The sequence below is a fragment of the Condylostylus longicornis genome, unplaced genomic scaffold (assembly GCF_029603195.1).
Source record: "Condylostylus longicornis isolate FDR11 unplaced genomic scaffold, ASM2960319v2 ptg000004l, whole genome shotgun sequence".
Classification (NCBI taxonomy): domain Eukaryota; kingdom Metazoa; phylum Arthropoda; class Insecta; order Diptera; family Dolichopodidae; genus Condylostylus; species Condylostylus longicornis.
In genome coordinates, this window is record NW_026577973.1 from 895,399 (window position 1) to 912,287 (window position 16,889).

General features: G+C 22.0%; 1 protein-coding gene across 1 annotated transcript in view; it reads right to left on the minus strand.

Annotated features, from left to right (window-relative positions):
* LOC129612354 (fasciclin-1-like) overlaps nt 1-16,889 on the minus strand; it is a 123,949-nt gene that overhangs the window by 22,274 nt on the left and 84,786 nt on the right. The window contains exons 10-13 of the mRNA XM_055525914.1: nt 12,206-12,317; nt 11,896-12,119; nt 6,434-6,596; nt 931-1,078 (exon numbers count right to left, since the gene is read on the minus strand). Of these exons, the coding sequence (XP_055381889.1) occupies nt 931-1,078; nt 6,434-6,596; nt 11,896-12,119; nt 12,206-12,317 (647 nt within the window). The remainder of the gene's footprint in view (nt 1-930; nt 1,079-6,433; nt 6,597-11,895; nt 12,120-12,205; nt 12,318-16,889) is intronic.

Sequence of the window (16,889 nt, forward strand, 5' to 3'; positions counted from 1 at the left end):
GTTTAATAAAAAAAAAACTTATTCTGTATTAAGTAGCTAACTAGAAATAATTAATTAATTTAAATAAATAAAAGGTTAATATTAATTACATATGCAATTGCATATTAATTAATTTATAATAAAAATATAAAATTAAAAAAAATTTATAAAGTATATGATTTCTATATGTATGTATATTTGTATTTAAAAAATATTATCTGCTGCTAGGATATTGAAATTATTAATATTTATGTAGATTTATAGTTAATTACTATGATAGATGTTTATTTTTTAAGTGCCAATAAAAAGATTTTAACAAAAAAATTAATTAATTTAAATAATTCGTTTGGATGTACTTTTTTCATAATCCTCTGTAAAATAATATAGTCATTTTAATTTGAATTTTTAGAAAAAAATATTTAAATGAAAATTACTTTCTGTTTGTAAAGTTTTGGGAATTTTCAACATTTCTCTTAATATTTTATGAATAGGTTTTAAATTTAAAAATATTCTCGCAGCATCCATTTTATCGCAGCATTAAAATTTATTCATCATTTGAACAAAAGGATGAGTACTTTATTCTTTTACATTTGGATATGTTATAACACTTCTCACATTATAACTATTTTCTTATAGTGCAGTGTGTAATTTTCATTTAAGTGTCTATAATTTTCAATAAAATATGTAAGTGTATAATTTAGACAAAACTTATTTCATTTAAATGTACAGTTCTTTTATGTGAGTTTATTATTCAATATCACCTTTAGTTGAATCGACAAGTATACATATATTTTAATTATATTTATATGTCTACTAATTTTTTGTTGAATTTTCAGTTTTAATTATCAAATTAAATTCAATTATTAAATTCATCCTATTTGATTTTCAATATTTTTGTCATTTATATATTTATTTTACGTTCATATCGTGTATATGTATGTATATACTTACGTTCATTTTCTTTTTCAATTTTTAAACTCAAACTATCTCTTAGTGTTGGTAATAGCACTTTATTAATGCCAGATGATAAATTGTATAATTCTTCAATTGTAAATGCATGATCAGCTAAAAGTAAATGTCTTTCTAAAATCCTTTGGGACTGAAAAAATGAAAAATTAAATAACAAAATTAATATATATTTTTTTTTAAATATTGTAAAATTTAAAGAAGAAAAAATTTTAATTTTAAATTACAAAAATTATAAAATTACAACGATTAAAAAATTTTTTTAAAAGTTAACCAATTCTTGGAAATTGTGGAAAAGAGTTTTCCCAAAAATTATATACCTTTTTTAATATTAAGGAAATTTCACGGAATTTTTCGAATTCTATGCTAATTTATACTGTACTATTGTTTTAAAAAATGGAGAATTTAAAAATTTTCATATTAGAATTTGTTTTTGGATGACTTAGGAATTTTCCCTCTCCTTCCACAGATATGTAAGTACAAATGTATGTATTGTACTTTATTCCACTCAAAATAATTTTCTATTCCATTTCTTATTTTAACAAATTGATGTTCAAAACAGGTGTTTTTAATGTGATATCTTGGTTTAAAATTAGGTTTGTTATGAAACTTTAAATTTGGTTTGAATTTTCAAAAATTGAACTAACATTATAATAAAAATCCTAAAATTTTTATTGTGGGACACTTGAGTATAATCCGCGAATTGTGCAAATTCAGTTTAGGTGATTTCTTTATATACGAGATGTAAATGATTTGCGTTGAGTTAAACAAGAAAACTGTAATAATAATTTAATTTTGTTTTTATTTACTTAAAGTTATAATAAAGTTTGCAACAGCAAAACTTCAGCATTTTCTTGGTTAAATATGAAAAAAGTTTTTTTTTTAAATTGCAATAAAATTTATAATTTTTACTATTCCTTATGCATGAATTAATTTTTATACCCGTACGAACATATATTCGAAGGGTATACTAAATTTGCCTTACCATTTGTAACGCTAAGAAATAATGATCTAAGTAATAGACTCAAGTGTATGTTTTTGATCAGCGTCGAATTCTGATTTTGCCATGCTTGTTCGTTTGTGCATCCGTAAGCCCGCTCGAGAAATTTGACACACTGAATATGTGAAATTTACAATATTCTTCGAACATACGTTCGTATAGGTATAAACAGGATATATATATTATGAAAAACTGTGAAAATTATTATACAAGTCTTAAAATCATTCTTTCGTGCGAATATCACAGAATTCACAGGTTCAACTGTACCTACTCTCATTTTAATTAAAAATATAATGATACTTAGAATAAAGATAGCTTAATTAAAATCATAATAATGTCATGAAGTTATTAATTTTATAATATCATATATGAATATGGATACTTATTTTATGACTATATTAGTTTTTGAGTTTTATTATATTCCAATAAACTATAAATAAAGGATAATAATTGAGATTTATATGTATTTGGCCAGAATCATAAATGACATTTATTAGATTTTAATAATTTTATATGTGTCATAAAATTTTATAATGCAGTAAATGAAGTATAATTAATGATAATATTATATACATTTCAAAAACATATTTTCTATATTATATTTTATAGTATATTATATGAGTGACTCTTGTTTTTCAATTTATTTTAAAAATGAATTTATGTATGTATATTCATAAAATTCTGATTACCCTATATATGAATCATATATGTGCAGTTGTTAGTACTTAGCTGTATTATTGAAAAAAAAATGAGCGAACAATAATTTAAATTTTTTTTATACATAAAGATTTTGTAGTGAATATATTTTATTCACAGAAAAATTATATTTAATTTTTCTATAAAAAAAAAATAAAAAATTGTGTTGAATTTATAAAATTTTTAACTTTAAAAAATTTTAAGTTAAATTAGATAGAAAAGAATACTTTTTTCATGTCAAATATGGAAATATCCCAATTGATATTAATTAACATTTGTTTTTACCATAGTAAAATTATAATGTTAAGATTTTTTAATTTAAGGAAACACTGACCTTTATTTTCGGTTTAGAGGTTTCAAATATCGACAGACAGACATAATTTTTAATGAAAAATATAAATTTATATAATTTTATTCAAAACACACTTTCGTAAAATTCAAATTTTGTTTTAGACTATCGAAATTTATTATTTAGTGCAGAATATATTTTTAAGAATAATGAAATATTGAAACCAAGCAAAAATAAATAACAAAAATAAAGGCAGAAAAAAATAATTCTGAGTAGGAATAGCAATTATTTAACACCTTAAAATTAGATTATACTTATGTGGACCTCAAAAATATAGTTCTATTTTTTTTTAAACTAACGTTTCGGTGTTAAAACTGTAATGTTTCAGTTAACAAAGAAAAAGTATAATTTATCCTCAAGATTCCTTAAGAACAAACTATAAAATCATTCCTCAAGATTAAAATTTAATATAACGATAATCTAAAAACGTAACGTTAACACTCAGAGCTTCGAAATAGTTTTTAAAATTAAATTTCACAATTAATGCATTGCATTATATAAACAAGTTTTTAAATAAGGAACAACATTTTTCAAAAAATTTTCAATTATCTAACTCATATACCTTAATATATTAATATTCATACATACATATGTACATATATTTTAAAGTTATATTGTAGGACCATCGAAAATTTAAGAGAAAACCGTTTTGAATTTAAGAGTTGTATAGTAATTACCACACTGTTTCACACGACCTGGTTTTTTTGCATGTTTAGTGTTATTTTATACATACGAGTACATGTCAGTTGTCATATAAACTCGTACCATCTCAAAGATCTTTACTGAAAATAATGGCCATATTACTATATCGTTTACGCAATATTGCACGACTAAATGATTTTTGAAATTGTATGACAGCTATTACTATAAGTCAAGAAATTTCAACTAATTTTATCAAATATAACAGGCCCTATAATGTACTTGTTTATTGACTGGCAGACATGGCTAAATTGTTTCAAAATTATACGCTGATCAAAAACACTTATGTTCACATTTGAACTATTGTTTCTTACTGTTACAAATGGTAAGGTAAATTTAAAATACCCTACGAACACATATTCGTATGGGTACAAACAGCGAACAATTTTAATATTTGAAGTTTACTTTATGAGTAGCGCACAAAAAAAAAATATTTATATAGTAAATAGATTTATATATACGAGTGTGAACTTTTCTTCTAATTCAAATAAGAGCACAAGTTTTATTTAAGTAAACTTATATACAAATATGTATACATATAGATATTACTTACAGGGTTACATGCACCCTTATTCTTTATACCACACATTTATTATCTAGTTGAATTTAATGCATTCTTTTTTACCAAACATATATATTTGAGCTTATTATATTATTGTATAGTACATTATTATGGTGTATTATTGCAAGTGTTATCATAATAATAAAATTCATTTTAAAGTCAATTTAATGCAACGCAATGTTAGTTATAAAGTTTTCATGAACACTATAAATTAACAAGTATAGACACTATTATTCTTACAATTATTATTCTCATTATTATTGTAAAAATAAACGACTATTAAAAGCTTATTAATAGCTTATTACTTAACCCAACACGCTATATACATATTGCAATAAGATGCATATATATAATTATGTAGAATGTTGTACTTAAATATGTTTATTGTGTACGTACAATATTGTATATATTTGTTGAATAATTATTATATGTGTAAATATATGGCAATGTAATTAAAATTAATGTTTATTATTTTAAAAGAAGTTGCCACTATATTCACTTAAATTGCAAGCCGATGATAATAAAAAATATAATATGAAGGGATCAACTTAATAAAGATGTGTGAAACGATAAGGGAATTTTCTTTTTATTCATCATAAATAAGGAAAAAAACAAAATAAAATATGATGTATATTTATAACGTAAATATAATTTTTCTTTTATAAGGCCTTAAATTTTAACATAGTTTATGTTTTTAAAGATTTGAAATACATGGTATTCATATTTAAAAAATAAATGTCATACAATTACAAAACTCAGAATAAAACTGTAAGTTGCATATAAAGTATGGTAATCTTTGGAGACAGTGATATTGATATGTAAACTAAATGAACCTGCAATTTTTAAAAACCTACGACGGTTAAATATGATTTGTGGTTCATTAGAAAAAGAATGAATAATGAAATATCAGTAGTATTTGTAGCTGAACCGATTTTGTTAAAAACCTTATTTTTATAAATATCCTACCACTTCCGTTTAAATTTAATCCTTTTCGAAGTTTTAAAAAAGCAAGTCTTTTTGGCAACATATTGCGTTTTAAATAAATTTACAATATTTAGCTGTATCCAGTTTAATTTCTATGCTTGTTTGCCCTTTTTAAAATTATAACTTTGCCTCCCCCAAAAGTATGCAAAATTATATTTTGCTTAAAAAAGAATTTATTTATGTAGCTAATAGAAAATTGTTCTCATTTATTCTAGATCTAAAGCTATATATATATGTTTGCAAATATTTTTAAGTTCTAGACTAAAACTGCTAATAGAAAATAAATTATTTCAACAAGTTGAACGATCGCATTATTTATCTTATTTTGATGTGGACCAACTATATCTTGTCGTATATTTTAAATAAATCTTAAGACTTTAATAAAATAAATGTGCAGATATTTATATTATATACATATATATATATATATGCACAATTTATATTATATATATTATTATTATTTTTTTTAATTCTCTTTGTTATTTTTACTGTTTTGCTCATGTTTATTTTAGGGATAATAGAATGCACTACATTATAATAAATTGAGATTTTAGTATGATGAATTGATGTTATATGATAGTATTGTATACATACACGTATTTATTCATATGTACATATATTGTATATAATACATTTTAGTCTTTTTATGGTTTAAGCTCTTTGGATATGATGAATATAATTTTTTTTAAAAAATAAAATAACATCATGTATTTTAACCGTTGTTTATGAAAGGATTATATATTTATAAAAATTTTTTATTTTTCAATAGGATTATATACGATTTACAAATAATATTTGATCTTAAGAATACTGATTACATCAATGAAGATCTTTTTAAAAGTTTAATTAGCGTTATAAAAACTTAAGTACCTTATAATTTAAAATTAAATGAGCATTTAAATATTAAGAGAATTTTGTTTCATTTTTTCCTTTGTGGAAATATAGATAAAATTTTAAACCTAAATCATAAAATAAGTAATGAATATAAAAAATAATAAAACATTGATGCATTGAATATATCTGTAAACTATTTTTTTGTTACTTAATTTGGCGGAACTTAATTAATTAAGTAGAAAAACCTCTCTGTAAATATTTAATCAAGTAAATTGAATTTTATATTGCTGAGAAAATTATAATTTTGTTTATTAATAAAATTAAATCTGATTATCGGTAACCTTAATTTATATAACATACTTACATGATACATAAAATCTCGCATAAATAATTTTTTATGAGTTGAAGGATATTTTAAATTGACATTGTCCCATGCTTTATTTGTTGCAACAAAATACGTGTATACTGCAAATGTATTATTCAATTTCTCATTAAATTTTGAATACTGGCCAAGATTATATGTTGATCTGTTAAAGAGAGAAAAATATTTGAAAAAATTTAAAATTTATTAATACTCGTATTTATATAAAAATTATAAGTAAAAAATTATAAAATAATTAAAAAATATTTTGTAGATACTAGATGCTAGTTTTGTATATCAAAATTTCAATCTGATTTGCGATATTATTATACAATACAATGTAAAGGTAAGCTTCTCGTTAAATAAAATGTGCATTATTTATAAATTTTTTAAATATTTTTTTCAAATTCAGTTGTTATATTTTTTGATAATAATTTATTATTACTGAAAGTGAGGGAAGCGAATTCATTTTTTTATTTTATTCAAGTTCATTTAAAAACTTTTTAAGTTAGAAAGCTATTAATGTATTCTTTTAAGTGAAAAATGATATGACAAATATGTCAAGGATATGAAGAGTATACTCATAAAAAAGAACTTTTTCTTTTTTTTTCTCTAATACATAAAAGTGATGATTTATGATTTCCACATAAATTTAATATTCATGTTGAATATTAAATATTCAAAATGTTCAGTTTATTTTTTTTTCTTAAAATAAATATTGACTTGTTTTCATAATTTTGATTTTCAATTTAGCTATCAGAAATAAGATAATTTTATTGTTAAAAACTTGATCGCGTGGGAGGGGAGGACACGTAAATCTTTCGGTATTTACATAACGATAATGTCAATGGTTGCTGTCAGAGTAGCTGTTATCGAGTTTACTATTATAGATTTTTAAACATGAAATTTTCAGGTTTTTACGAGTATCTTAAAAAAGTCATTATTTTTTATTTCTGTTGCACTACATTATCCTGAATTACTTAGTCATATCTAATTTCCACGTCACACGATCATTTATCAGGTAAAGTGATAATTTATGTAAAAGTCAAAATATTTTAAAAGAAAAATTCATGCGGCATCTATTTAACGCTTATAAACAAAAAAAATCCAACAAAATGTTCGTTTATATAATTTATAACATTTTATTTATCACAACGCGACTGTATTAGGAAATTTATACTATGGCTTACTTTTAATGGAGTATATTCTCTTTAATCAGAAACTATTGGCATTAATCAACATAAATATTATCACAAATCGCACACAAGTTATCATTATCTAAAATCTATATGATCAAATTTTCAGTGCAAAATTATTAAATTTATGATAAAATGAAATGTTCTTCAATATGAAAATTTAATTTAAGATGATTATATTTTCATTAGATATTTTTCAATATTTAAAAATGTTCCTATATAATTATAAAATATAGGTACGTGTATAAAATAATTTAGTAATTTAAAAATATTATTGAGAATTAATCAAATAAATAAATTAACATAATATGAACAGGACATTATTAAATTTAAGGTAATCAAAATTATTTAAAATTCTTTATACATATATATATATATATAATTCAATAAAGACCCATAAATAAGTGTAAAGTATTTGTGCTTATATTTTAATTTAATTTTAGCATTTTGTATAAGGATTACAAAAAATATATATCATGATATAACAGGGTATATAAAACTATAATGAAAAATTTCTTACATTATACAGAAACTTAAAATTTTCAATAAATCATGTATATATTTTTTATTAAATAAAATTAAATTTGCAAATTTTTAAATTGCCTATGGGGAAGTATGAAAATAATGCATCAAATTCATTCAATTTAATTTTAGTCTATTAAATAAAAAGTTATATTACCTCAGACAACATTGAAATTAGAAAAATATTTTTGTATTCTTATTAAAAATTTAATAAATTGCAAGTAATTAATTCAAATAGAAATTTTGTACTTGCATTTCTTGCAGCGAAAGAAACAAAAATTTATACTATATTATAGATATGTCAAATTATATATGAGTTTGTATGTATGTATGATCCAAATTTGTCATGTCTGAATATTAGAGAATTTCCAAAAACAGATTAGTAATCAGAAATTTTACAAAATAACCGAAAATAACTAAACGTGAAAAATATTTTATGATACAAAATAAAATTTTTAAAATACATGTAGAAAGAAATTAAATTCTTTATGTAAATTGTTATCATTTCAATAATTATTATACGTAATTGTTATACAGTGTGATCAAGAAGTACTCAGAATACTCTAATAAATTCATTTTTGATAATGAAAGATGATAATGAAATATTTTCAGTTCGGTGTTTTTTGCATATAAAATTAATTTCATAGAAACATTAATTTTACATTTCTTTAAAATTTCTTTTAATTTATGAAATTTTTGCAGTTTCAAAGTTCAAAAACAGAAAGTATTAACGAATAGAAAAAAAAATTCGAAATAGCAAATATGATCCCTTGTTAATATGTTTATAAATTTTTGTTTTTTAAATTCCTACATGATTTTAAATGTTTTATGATTAAAGCTATTCCTATGATTCCTATGATTCCTATGAATAAAGCTATTAAAAGAACTTGCATAAATATTACTGAATAAAATTTAAATCAGATGTGATCAGCACATAACCGATTCCATTGTCCTATTTGAAGAAAATCCATTGATTACTTCTGAAATCGAAAATGAAAAGGCTCAGTATAAGTCTAGTTTACAATCTTTCATCACCTTAAAAAATTTTTTGGTTCGTTGGTTTAGCAACTATAGTATTGAAATATAAGATTTTTCGATAAGTTATTTCTTGATTAATTTTTTATATAAGTTCAAAAATTTAGATTTGGTTCTTTGTAAAGTTAAAGTTGCTGACTATAAGAATTTCCAAGAAATTATAGATTAATTTTATTGTCATACAAAATTTATGTATAAAACTTCAAGTACTCGTAAATATAATTTAATCAAAAGATTAATAATGTAATATTAACTTCATGGGAAAGTCTAGGTCCAGATTCGTATATTTGAGAAAGGTTGATCAAATCTTCATATACAAAAAATAAACTGAGATATAAATTTATGTGGTAATCGGTTTAGCCGATTTTCTTAAGTATTTTTTGACCAACCTTAGTTGAATTCCTATTATAATGTTTTAATTAAACTGAAAATTATGAAAATTATAAAATATTAAGAAAATTTTTAATAAAATACTATATGAGAAATGATGAAGAAATTAATATTAATCCGTAAAAGTTTATTTATTTTACATAATGAAGATTATGCTTGCTAAATAAAATTTTTAGGTATTTCATATGGTTTTTATAAAAATTCTCTTGATACACAAATATTTTTAAAGTATTTAACCTTAATAACATGGTTCAATAAATCTTTTATTAATTTTCTTAAAGTCTTTTATTTTATAATATTTTTCTTCTTAAAATAGAAATTTAAGAAAGTTTTTGGAATGTTCATTAAATTAATTCAAAATTAATTGTGTTTAATATCTACATATAGCAATAACTAAAAATTTAATATGTAGTTAAAAATATTTATATAATATAGTTTTAATTGTTACAAGATTGACTAACATGGCAGATAGATGTTATGGGATATAAGGTTACTACTCGTATCACGTAAATATTAACTTTATTTGAAAATAAAGTTTTAACTGATCATTTCTGTTTTGCATAGATTCAATTAAGATAATTGCATTAATGTTTATATTTTTGATTTTTTTTTCCAAAACGAGTAGACGATTTTTTTGTGAAATTCCAAACTTCCGAAGACAATCAATTTCATTTAAAATTTTATTTGATATTGCAATCATTTTTCAAAATGGATTGCGGATCTGTAGTTTTCCAATTTTATAAAAAAGAAATAAAATGGCCGAAATGATATAGACTAGTTTTGTTTAGGCATTTATGAATATCTATATGTTGTGCATTATATTACTTGGATATATATTTGCTTGATAGTTCTCGTACATTAAAAATGAGATATGCGCGTACATCAAAAATGAGATCAACTTAAAAAAGAAATTGTTTTTTTTTTATTATTTATTTTCAAATCGATGAAAATCTTTTTTACAGAAAGAAAATTCAAGTTTTTCCTTAATAATTATAATATATGTATGTATGTATATACTTAAATGTATGTACATCTAAATACACATTGTTTTCAATTATTATTTCCATTAAATATTCTTAAACTAACATATTATAATATATTCTTTAAGAGAAAAAGGAGTTGACCACAAAATCATTATAAAATTGTTTAGTTTTCATTAATATTCATTATGAAAATTTACTGACCCATGTCAAATTTTATATGTATTTACATTATGTTAACATTTCTGTGTATTTTTTATACATTACTCGTATATACATGTTGTATTGATTATTATAAGGGAGGGACTACTGGATTTTACGAAATTTGTATTTCGTAATTCAATGGTATTCTTGGTATACCATATTGAAATACCACAATGAATAAATACTCGTATTATGTATATACTCATATTTTAAAAATAAAAGCACAAACACAAGAGAAAAAATCAAAAACAATAATTAATGTCATGTCATATTTAAAGCACATAATCATGATTTTTAGATTTTAAAAAGACTGACATTTCATAATTAAGAACAAATTGATTTGATAAATTTTTATACATACTTAATATTCAACATTCTATCTGTTCTACTCATAATGGAATGTCGTTATAAAATAATGATAACTCATTGCTTCCTGATTTACAAAATGTTCGTGTAATATTATTTTATTAAAAAGGATTCTAAGAAAACAAATATTAAAGTTAGAAAATAATTTTTATTCTTGAAATGAAAATTAATTTACTAAATATTAACAGATTTTATAAAACCTTATTACTTGGGGAATTTTACTCGTAATATGTAAATGTGTAACATTGGGTGTGAATATAGATATATATATATACATATATAATGTAAATATTGTTAAGCTGTTTAATAATAAATAATGGAGAAAAGGGAATGTTTGCTTTTCACCTTTTATGTTAAAAGTGATTTATATAAAAATTGATTAAATTTGATTTTAATTTATAAATTAAAAGAGAATGCAAGGTTAATTATAGAAACCTTGCTGATGGTATTGGAATATTTAGTGTTTAGATTTTATTATAATTGATTATATTTTGGCAGATAATTTTGGTTTTTTTTAGTTTACTAAAAAAAAATCCCGATAGAATATTGAATTTAAAATTTAATTAAAAAGTTTCACCTCTTTTTACAGTTTGGTGTGTCAATTTCATGAAAGTCAATAAGAATGATAAAACTTTTTGGGTAGAAAATGTTAAATTTAAGTGCAAATTTACGAAATAAATCTTAAAAATTTCAGTTTTTCAATTTTGGAAGAAATTGCATGATAAATTAAAAATTTGGGCATATAATGAAAATTTTTTGTATTTAATTATACCTTAACATAGGATCCTCTTCTAATTTCATTAAAATTGTTTTATATGGAACACCTAAAACTCGATCGATAATATGAACGAATCCATTCGTTTGTGCAACATCTGGTTGTTCAAGTGTTGCATTAACACCACCACCTTCAACTGTTACAACAGTATTTTCTGGATCTTCTTTTATATTGAAATATAAATAAGTTTTATTACTAATAGTAGACCATTGTGCAGCACCCTGAACAAATTAAAATTAACAAAAAAAAAATAAATATTTTTATATAAGTGTTTAAATAAATGAAAAATATTATAAAAATAACATACTAATTGACTTTCTTCTAAGTTGATCATAGCATTCTTATTACGAATTTGTTCAACATCAATTCGTCCTTTCATTACGTGCAATTTTAGAAGATCTCGAATTTTTTCCTTGTTCCTGGAAATACAAAAACAAAAATAATAAATAAAAAAATTTTAAAATGAGAATACATTTAAAATGAGAATAATATTTTGAATTTTAATTTGATCCCTTTTTGACAAAATATTTTCGATGGAAAAGAAAATATTGGTAGAACATTATTAAGATTTTCTAAATTTTATATAATTTAAAATTGAGATTTTAATAATAAGTTTTAAATTCAAAGAAATTATGTAAATGCAGTTTGTTAAATGGATTTCATTGCTCCCTGTGATCTTTGCAGTACATTCAAAAAATTTGAATTTATTCCTTTTAGTTTTAACATACATTTGCTCTGCAGTTTCTGAATAATTTTATATTCTTGGGAATGTTCAGTTGATTGAACATTTTTTATTTGGTCATGGCTACATAAATCATCAAATCATTTTGTGATATTACAAAATTTTTATTATCTGAATAATAAGCAGTTTAAATTGCAGTTTTCTGCTTTGTAATAAAAAAGTTTATGAGTCAAAATTGTATAGGATATTTTACATAATATATTTAAAATAGTAATGAGAGTATCTGTACTTATATCGAAATATCAGGAGTCCTAAAAAACCTTCAAATAAAGTGAATTTTTTCTGAAATCAGATTTTTTTAATAACAAACTACGAAAAAACTGTTATATTGATTTTAAACAAAGCACCAAAAACATTTGGTTTACAAAATGAAATCATTTGGGTACTCTTTAATTTTATACCGGTCAAAAAGTAATCACTATTTTAAAAATTAATTTTTAGGTCTCAAATTAAAATTAATCGAATATTAAAAAAATTATATTTGAACCAAAAAAAATTAAACTTCCTTTAGCTTTCTTTTCCTATGTAATTTTTAAATGATTACTTATAAAATATTAGAACATAGAACGAATAAAAGTTTTTCTCCTTCAATGGTCTTTTTGAAATATTTTTTTTTTTAAATAAAAAAAAAGGCAAAATACTGATTACAAATTAGTTTGGTTCTAAAAATATTTTCTGGTTCACTCACCTTTAAATAATCTTTTTGCCCTTGTATTATCTTAAATATTTTTCATTGTACACGTATATAGCGTACTTGTTCAAACATATACATAACATATGAAAGAGCTAAGCATATACATACATACATAATTATATTTGTTTTTAGGAAAATCTTTCTTTCATCAAAGATATTTTTGATTAGTTTCTTTTTTTCTCAAAAGTTTCAACTTTGTTTTTTAAAAAACAAAAAAAGAAACTAAAAAAAAAAATTTAAAAATTTGAAATAAACAAGCCTTATGATGCAGGAGGAAAACTTTGATTTCCTATATATAAATGGCTTCATATACACAATACACAGATAGAGATAGAGGAAAAGATCGATTTATTCAACAAGTATTGCTTTACACTTTTCATTTTATTGTTTTCTTTCTTATAACATTCGATTAGAATAATAGAAAAAGGATATTTTTAAGGATGTAACTTTTTGATGTTTTTCAATCTTTATTATTTTTTAATACTATGGCTATATATGTATATATATATATATAGTAAGGCAAACAATTTTAGATCTATACAAACAAAAGGAATGATGAAGAATCTATTTAAAAGAGCTTGAACACTATATTTTCTATTATATATGTATATGCATATCGAAAAGTATTCCTATGTTTTTATTATATAAATTGCGAGAAAAGAGATAGTTTCCTTCTATTTTTTATTTTCTTAAAGGATAAAAGGACATATTTCAAAATTTTCAAATTGATTGTACTTAGTGTTTAGTTTTACTGAAAAATCAATTTAGTTTTTTTAAATTAAAGTTGTAAAATTTTATAAGTTTGTTGTAAAATTGAAATTTTTTAATTTTTTTTTGTAAATTCGAAAAAGTATAATTGGGTTTTGTTATGTAATAACACTTTTGTCTATACTTTTATATAATAAAAATTTAATTTTTAAAATTGTTGTTTTTTTAACAATATGCTTTTGTCTTTTGCATTGTAATACCGAAATTTACTTTGTCTTGAAAATATGCCAAAATAATAATTAGAAACTATCAATTTATTATTAAATTGAAAATTGCAAAAACAGAATGTGTTTTCAAATTAACCAACTGCTTATTCACTTGATGAAATTAGAAATTGAACTTCTAGACAAATCCTTTATGCAATTTTGTTTATCAATCAATTTATCAACTATTTTTGCAGAAAAATATTGTACTCCTTTGTTGGAAAGGCACAAAATATGTAAAAAAAATTTTAACAGATGAGTACACTTTATTTATAAGTAACAGTGTATAAAAACCTTATGGAACTTATAAATAAAACATTGCTACGAAAATAAAAACCGACCCTAAAATTTAATCACGGCTTCACATTATTTGAATAAATTACAGCTGTATACTTTGCAAATTTGTAGACAACTTTTTACTGTGAATATAGAGTCAATTAAGAAACCAGATGCTTTATCATCAAATTAGTAAAATTCTCGAATTACAACTAAAAAAATAAATGTTTCATTGGTACTTTATTTTTTTTATTAATAAATGTGATTAATTTGATCTTGATTGTTTTTAATTTCGATAAATATTTTAAATATAGAAAAAAACGTGTTTTTTAGCTTTAGTCCCCGGAAAGAAATTCTACTTTCTGAACCCGTAGCAATCTTGAAACTCCCATATTTCTTTAATACACTTACCTATTTTTTTTTAAGCAACATAAATATTTCTATTTTCATTATTTGAAATAATTAAAGAATTATCGGTAACCTTGCATTTCAAAGAGCTTATTTGGAAGGTGTATACATTTTTTGTAAAAGACAATCTATTTAAAGGACAATAATAACAAAATATGCCAATTTATTCAAGAAAGTTTAGCTTACATTGTAAGGTAAAAACACAAGTATTTACTAATATTAAATTTGCTTTGACTATTTTACAGCCTCATCATGTATTAAATGGATGTTTAAAGAATAGCTTTTGAAAAGGTCATACTGCCTTCGAGATTCTTATATAATGAATTCAGACAAAGTTTTACTAACTTGGACTGTGGATATTTTGGATAATATTACTAAATAAATTAAAAATAAATTTTTTTCGAAAATAATTTTAATTAATTTTTATCTGATAATTCGATTTAATAACTAAACGACATTCTATGCCCAAAATAAGAGCTTAAACTTAGAAGAAAAAAAACAATGTTAAAATTTTTTTTTATGAGAAAAACACAACCTTTAAAAGTATCCTTCTTAAATTTTCTTGAATTACTTTAACTAAACCTTTTATTTTTAGTCTTTTTGTTTTTTTTTATTTAGAAATCCCTTCAATGAAATTTGAATAATTATCTAAAAAAAAGTTCGCTTCAAATATTAAAGCAAGAAAGCATAAAACAAAAACAACAACAAAAAAAAAAGAATTGTTTTTTTTTTGGATATTCTTAAAAATAAAGAAAAATTTTAAAGTTAATCCACAACCTTTTTGTAACGTTTTAAGCTAATGAGTGGGCAATAAATATTTAAGGATCCTTATAACAAAGAACGAAAAAATTATAAAGAATAAAATGAACGCAATTTTTTTCAAAACAAAATTTGAATTTATTAAAAAACACAAAAAGGATTAAAGAAAACACAAAACAAAATGAGAGCAAACAAAAAAAAAAACTCTTTTTTTTTTTTTTTTTAAGGCAATTTGTTAATTTACAGGACATTATTTTATTCTTCTCTTCATTATATTCCTTCCAAAAAATCGTTGGAATGACTATATTCATTCAATTTATGAATTAAAATAAGGTAGTCAAGAAAGGTGGCAAAAATAGGTAATGTAAACGTTGTGTCTTCTTCTTTCATATCAAAAGTTAAATTTAATTGAAAGTTATGAAGCTAAAAGACTGAATAAAACATATTTTCGTTTTGAAATATTTAAAGGAAAATTTGCTTTGTCCGTTCGTCTACGCGTTTGCTTACAAAACCTGTATGGTCTTTGTAATAGAAACTGGCAATTTTGCGCAAAAGAGTATCAAAATTTGTAATTAAACGCCCTTCCTTTTTCGCTCATATTAAAACTTATATAGTGACCCAAAGTTCCCGAAAAGAATCTAATAACATAATCTGATAACTTGTCTTATTCGGTCATCACTATGTTATTGCGGTATTTAATATTTATTCTCCTCCTGGAGTTATGCAATAAGTATAATGATTATGATGTTTAGATAATAATGCAAATACAGCATCTTTTTTATAAAGAATGTTTTTAATTGTTGAAGAAAAATGTGCTCTTTTAAATTGTGCTTCTTTTATTTTAATTTCTAAATAAATTTTTGATTTTTTATTTAAAAGCAAAAAAGAAAAACACCAGCTCCCTAAACAATGACGAACGAAGAATAGACAAAATGATTAATTAATTATATAAATTTTTTTTTTATTCAAACAAAATAGACTGGCCGTTAATCCTTTCGAGGTCAATTTGTTGGTTGATTGTGAACAATTAATTACTCTGTATGTTGTATTCCATTTAAAAGGAATCATTCCTCGTTCCATTATTTTTTTATTCAAGAAAGGTTTCTATCAAGGCATGACATAAAATAATTTTTCAAAAAAT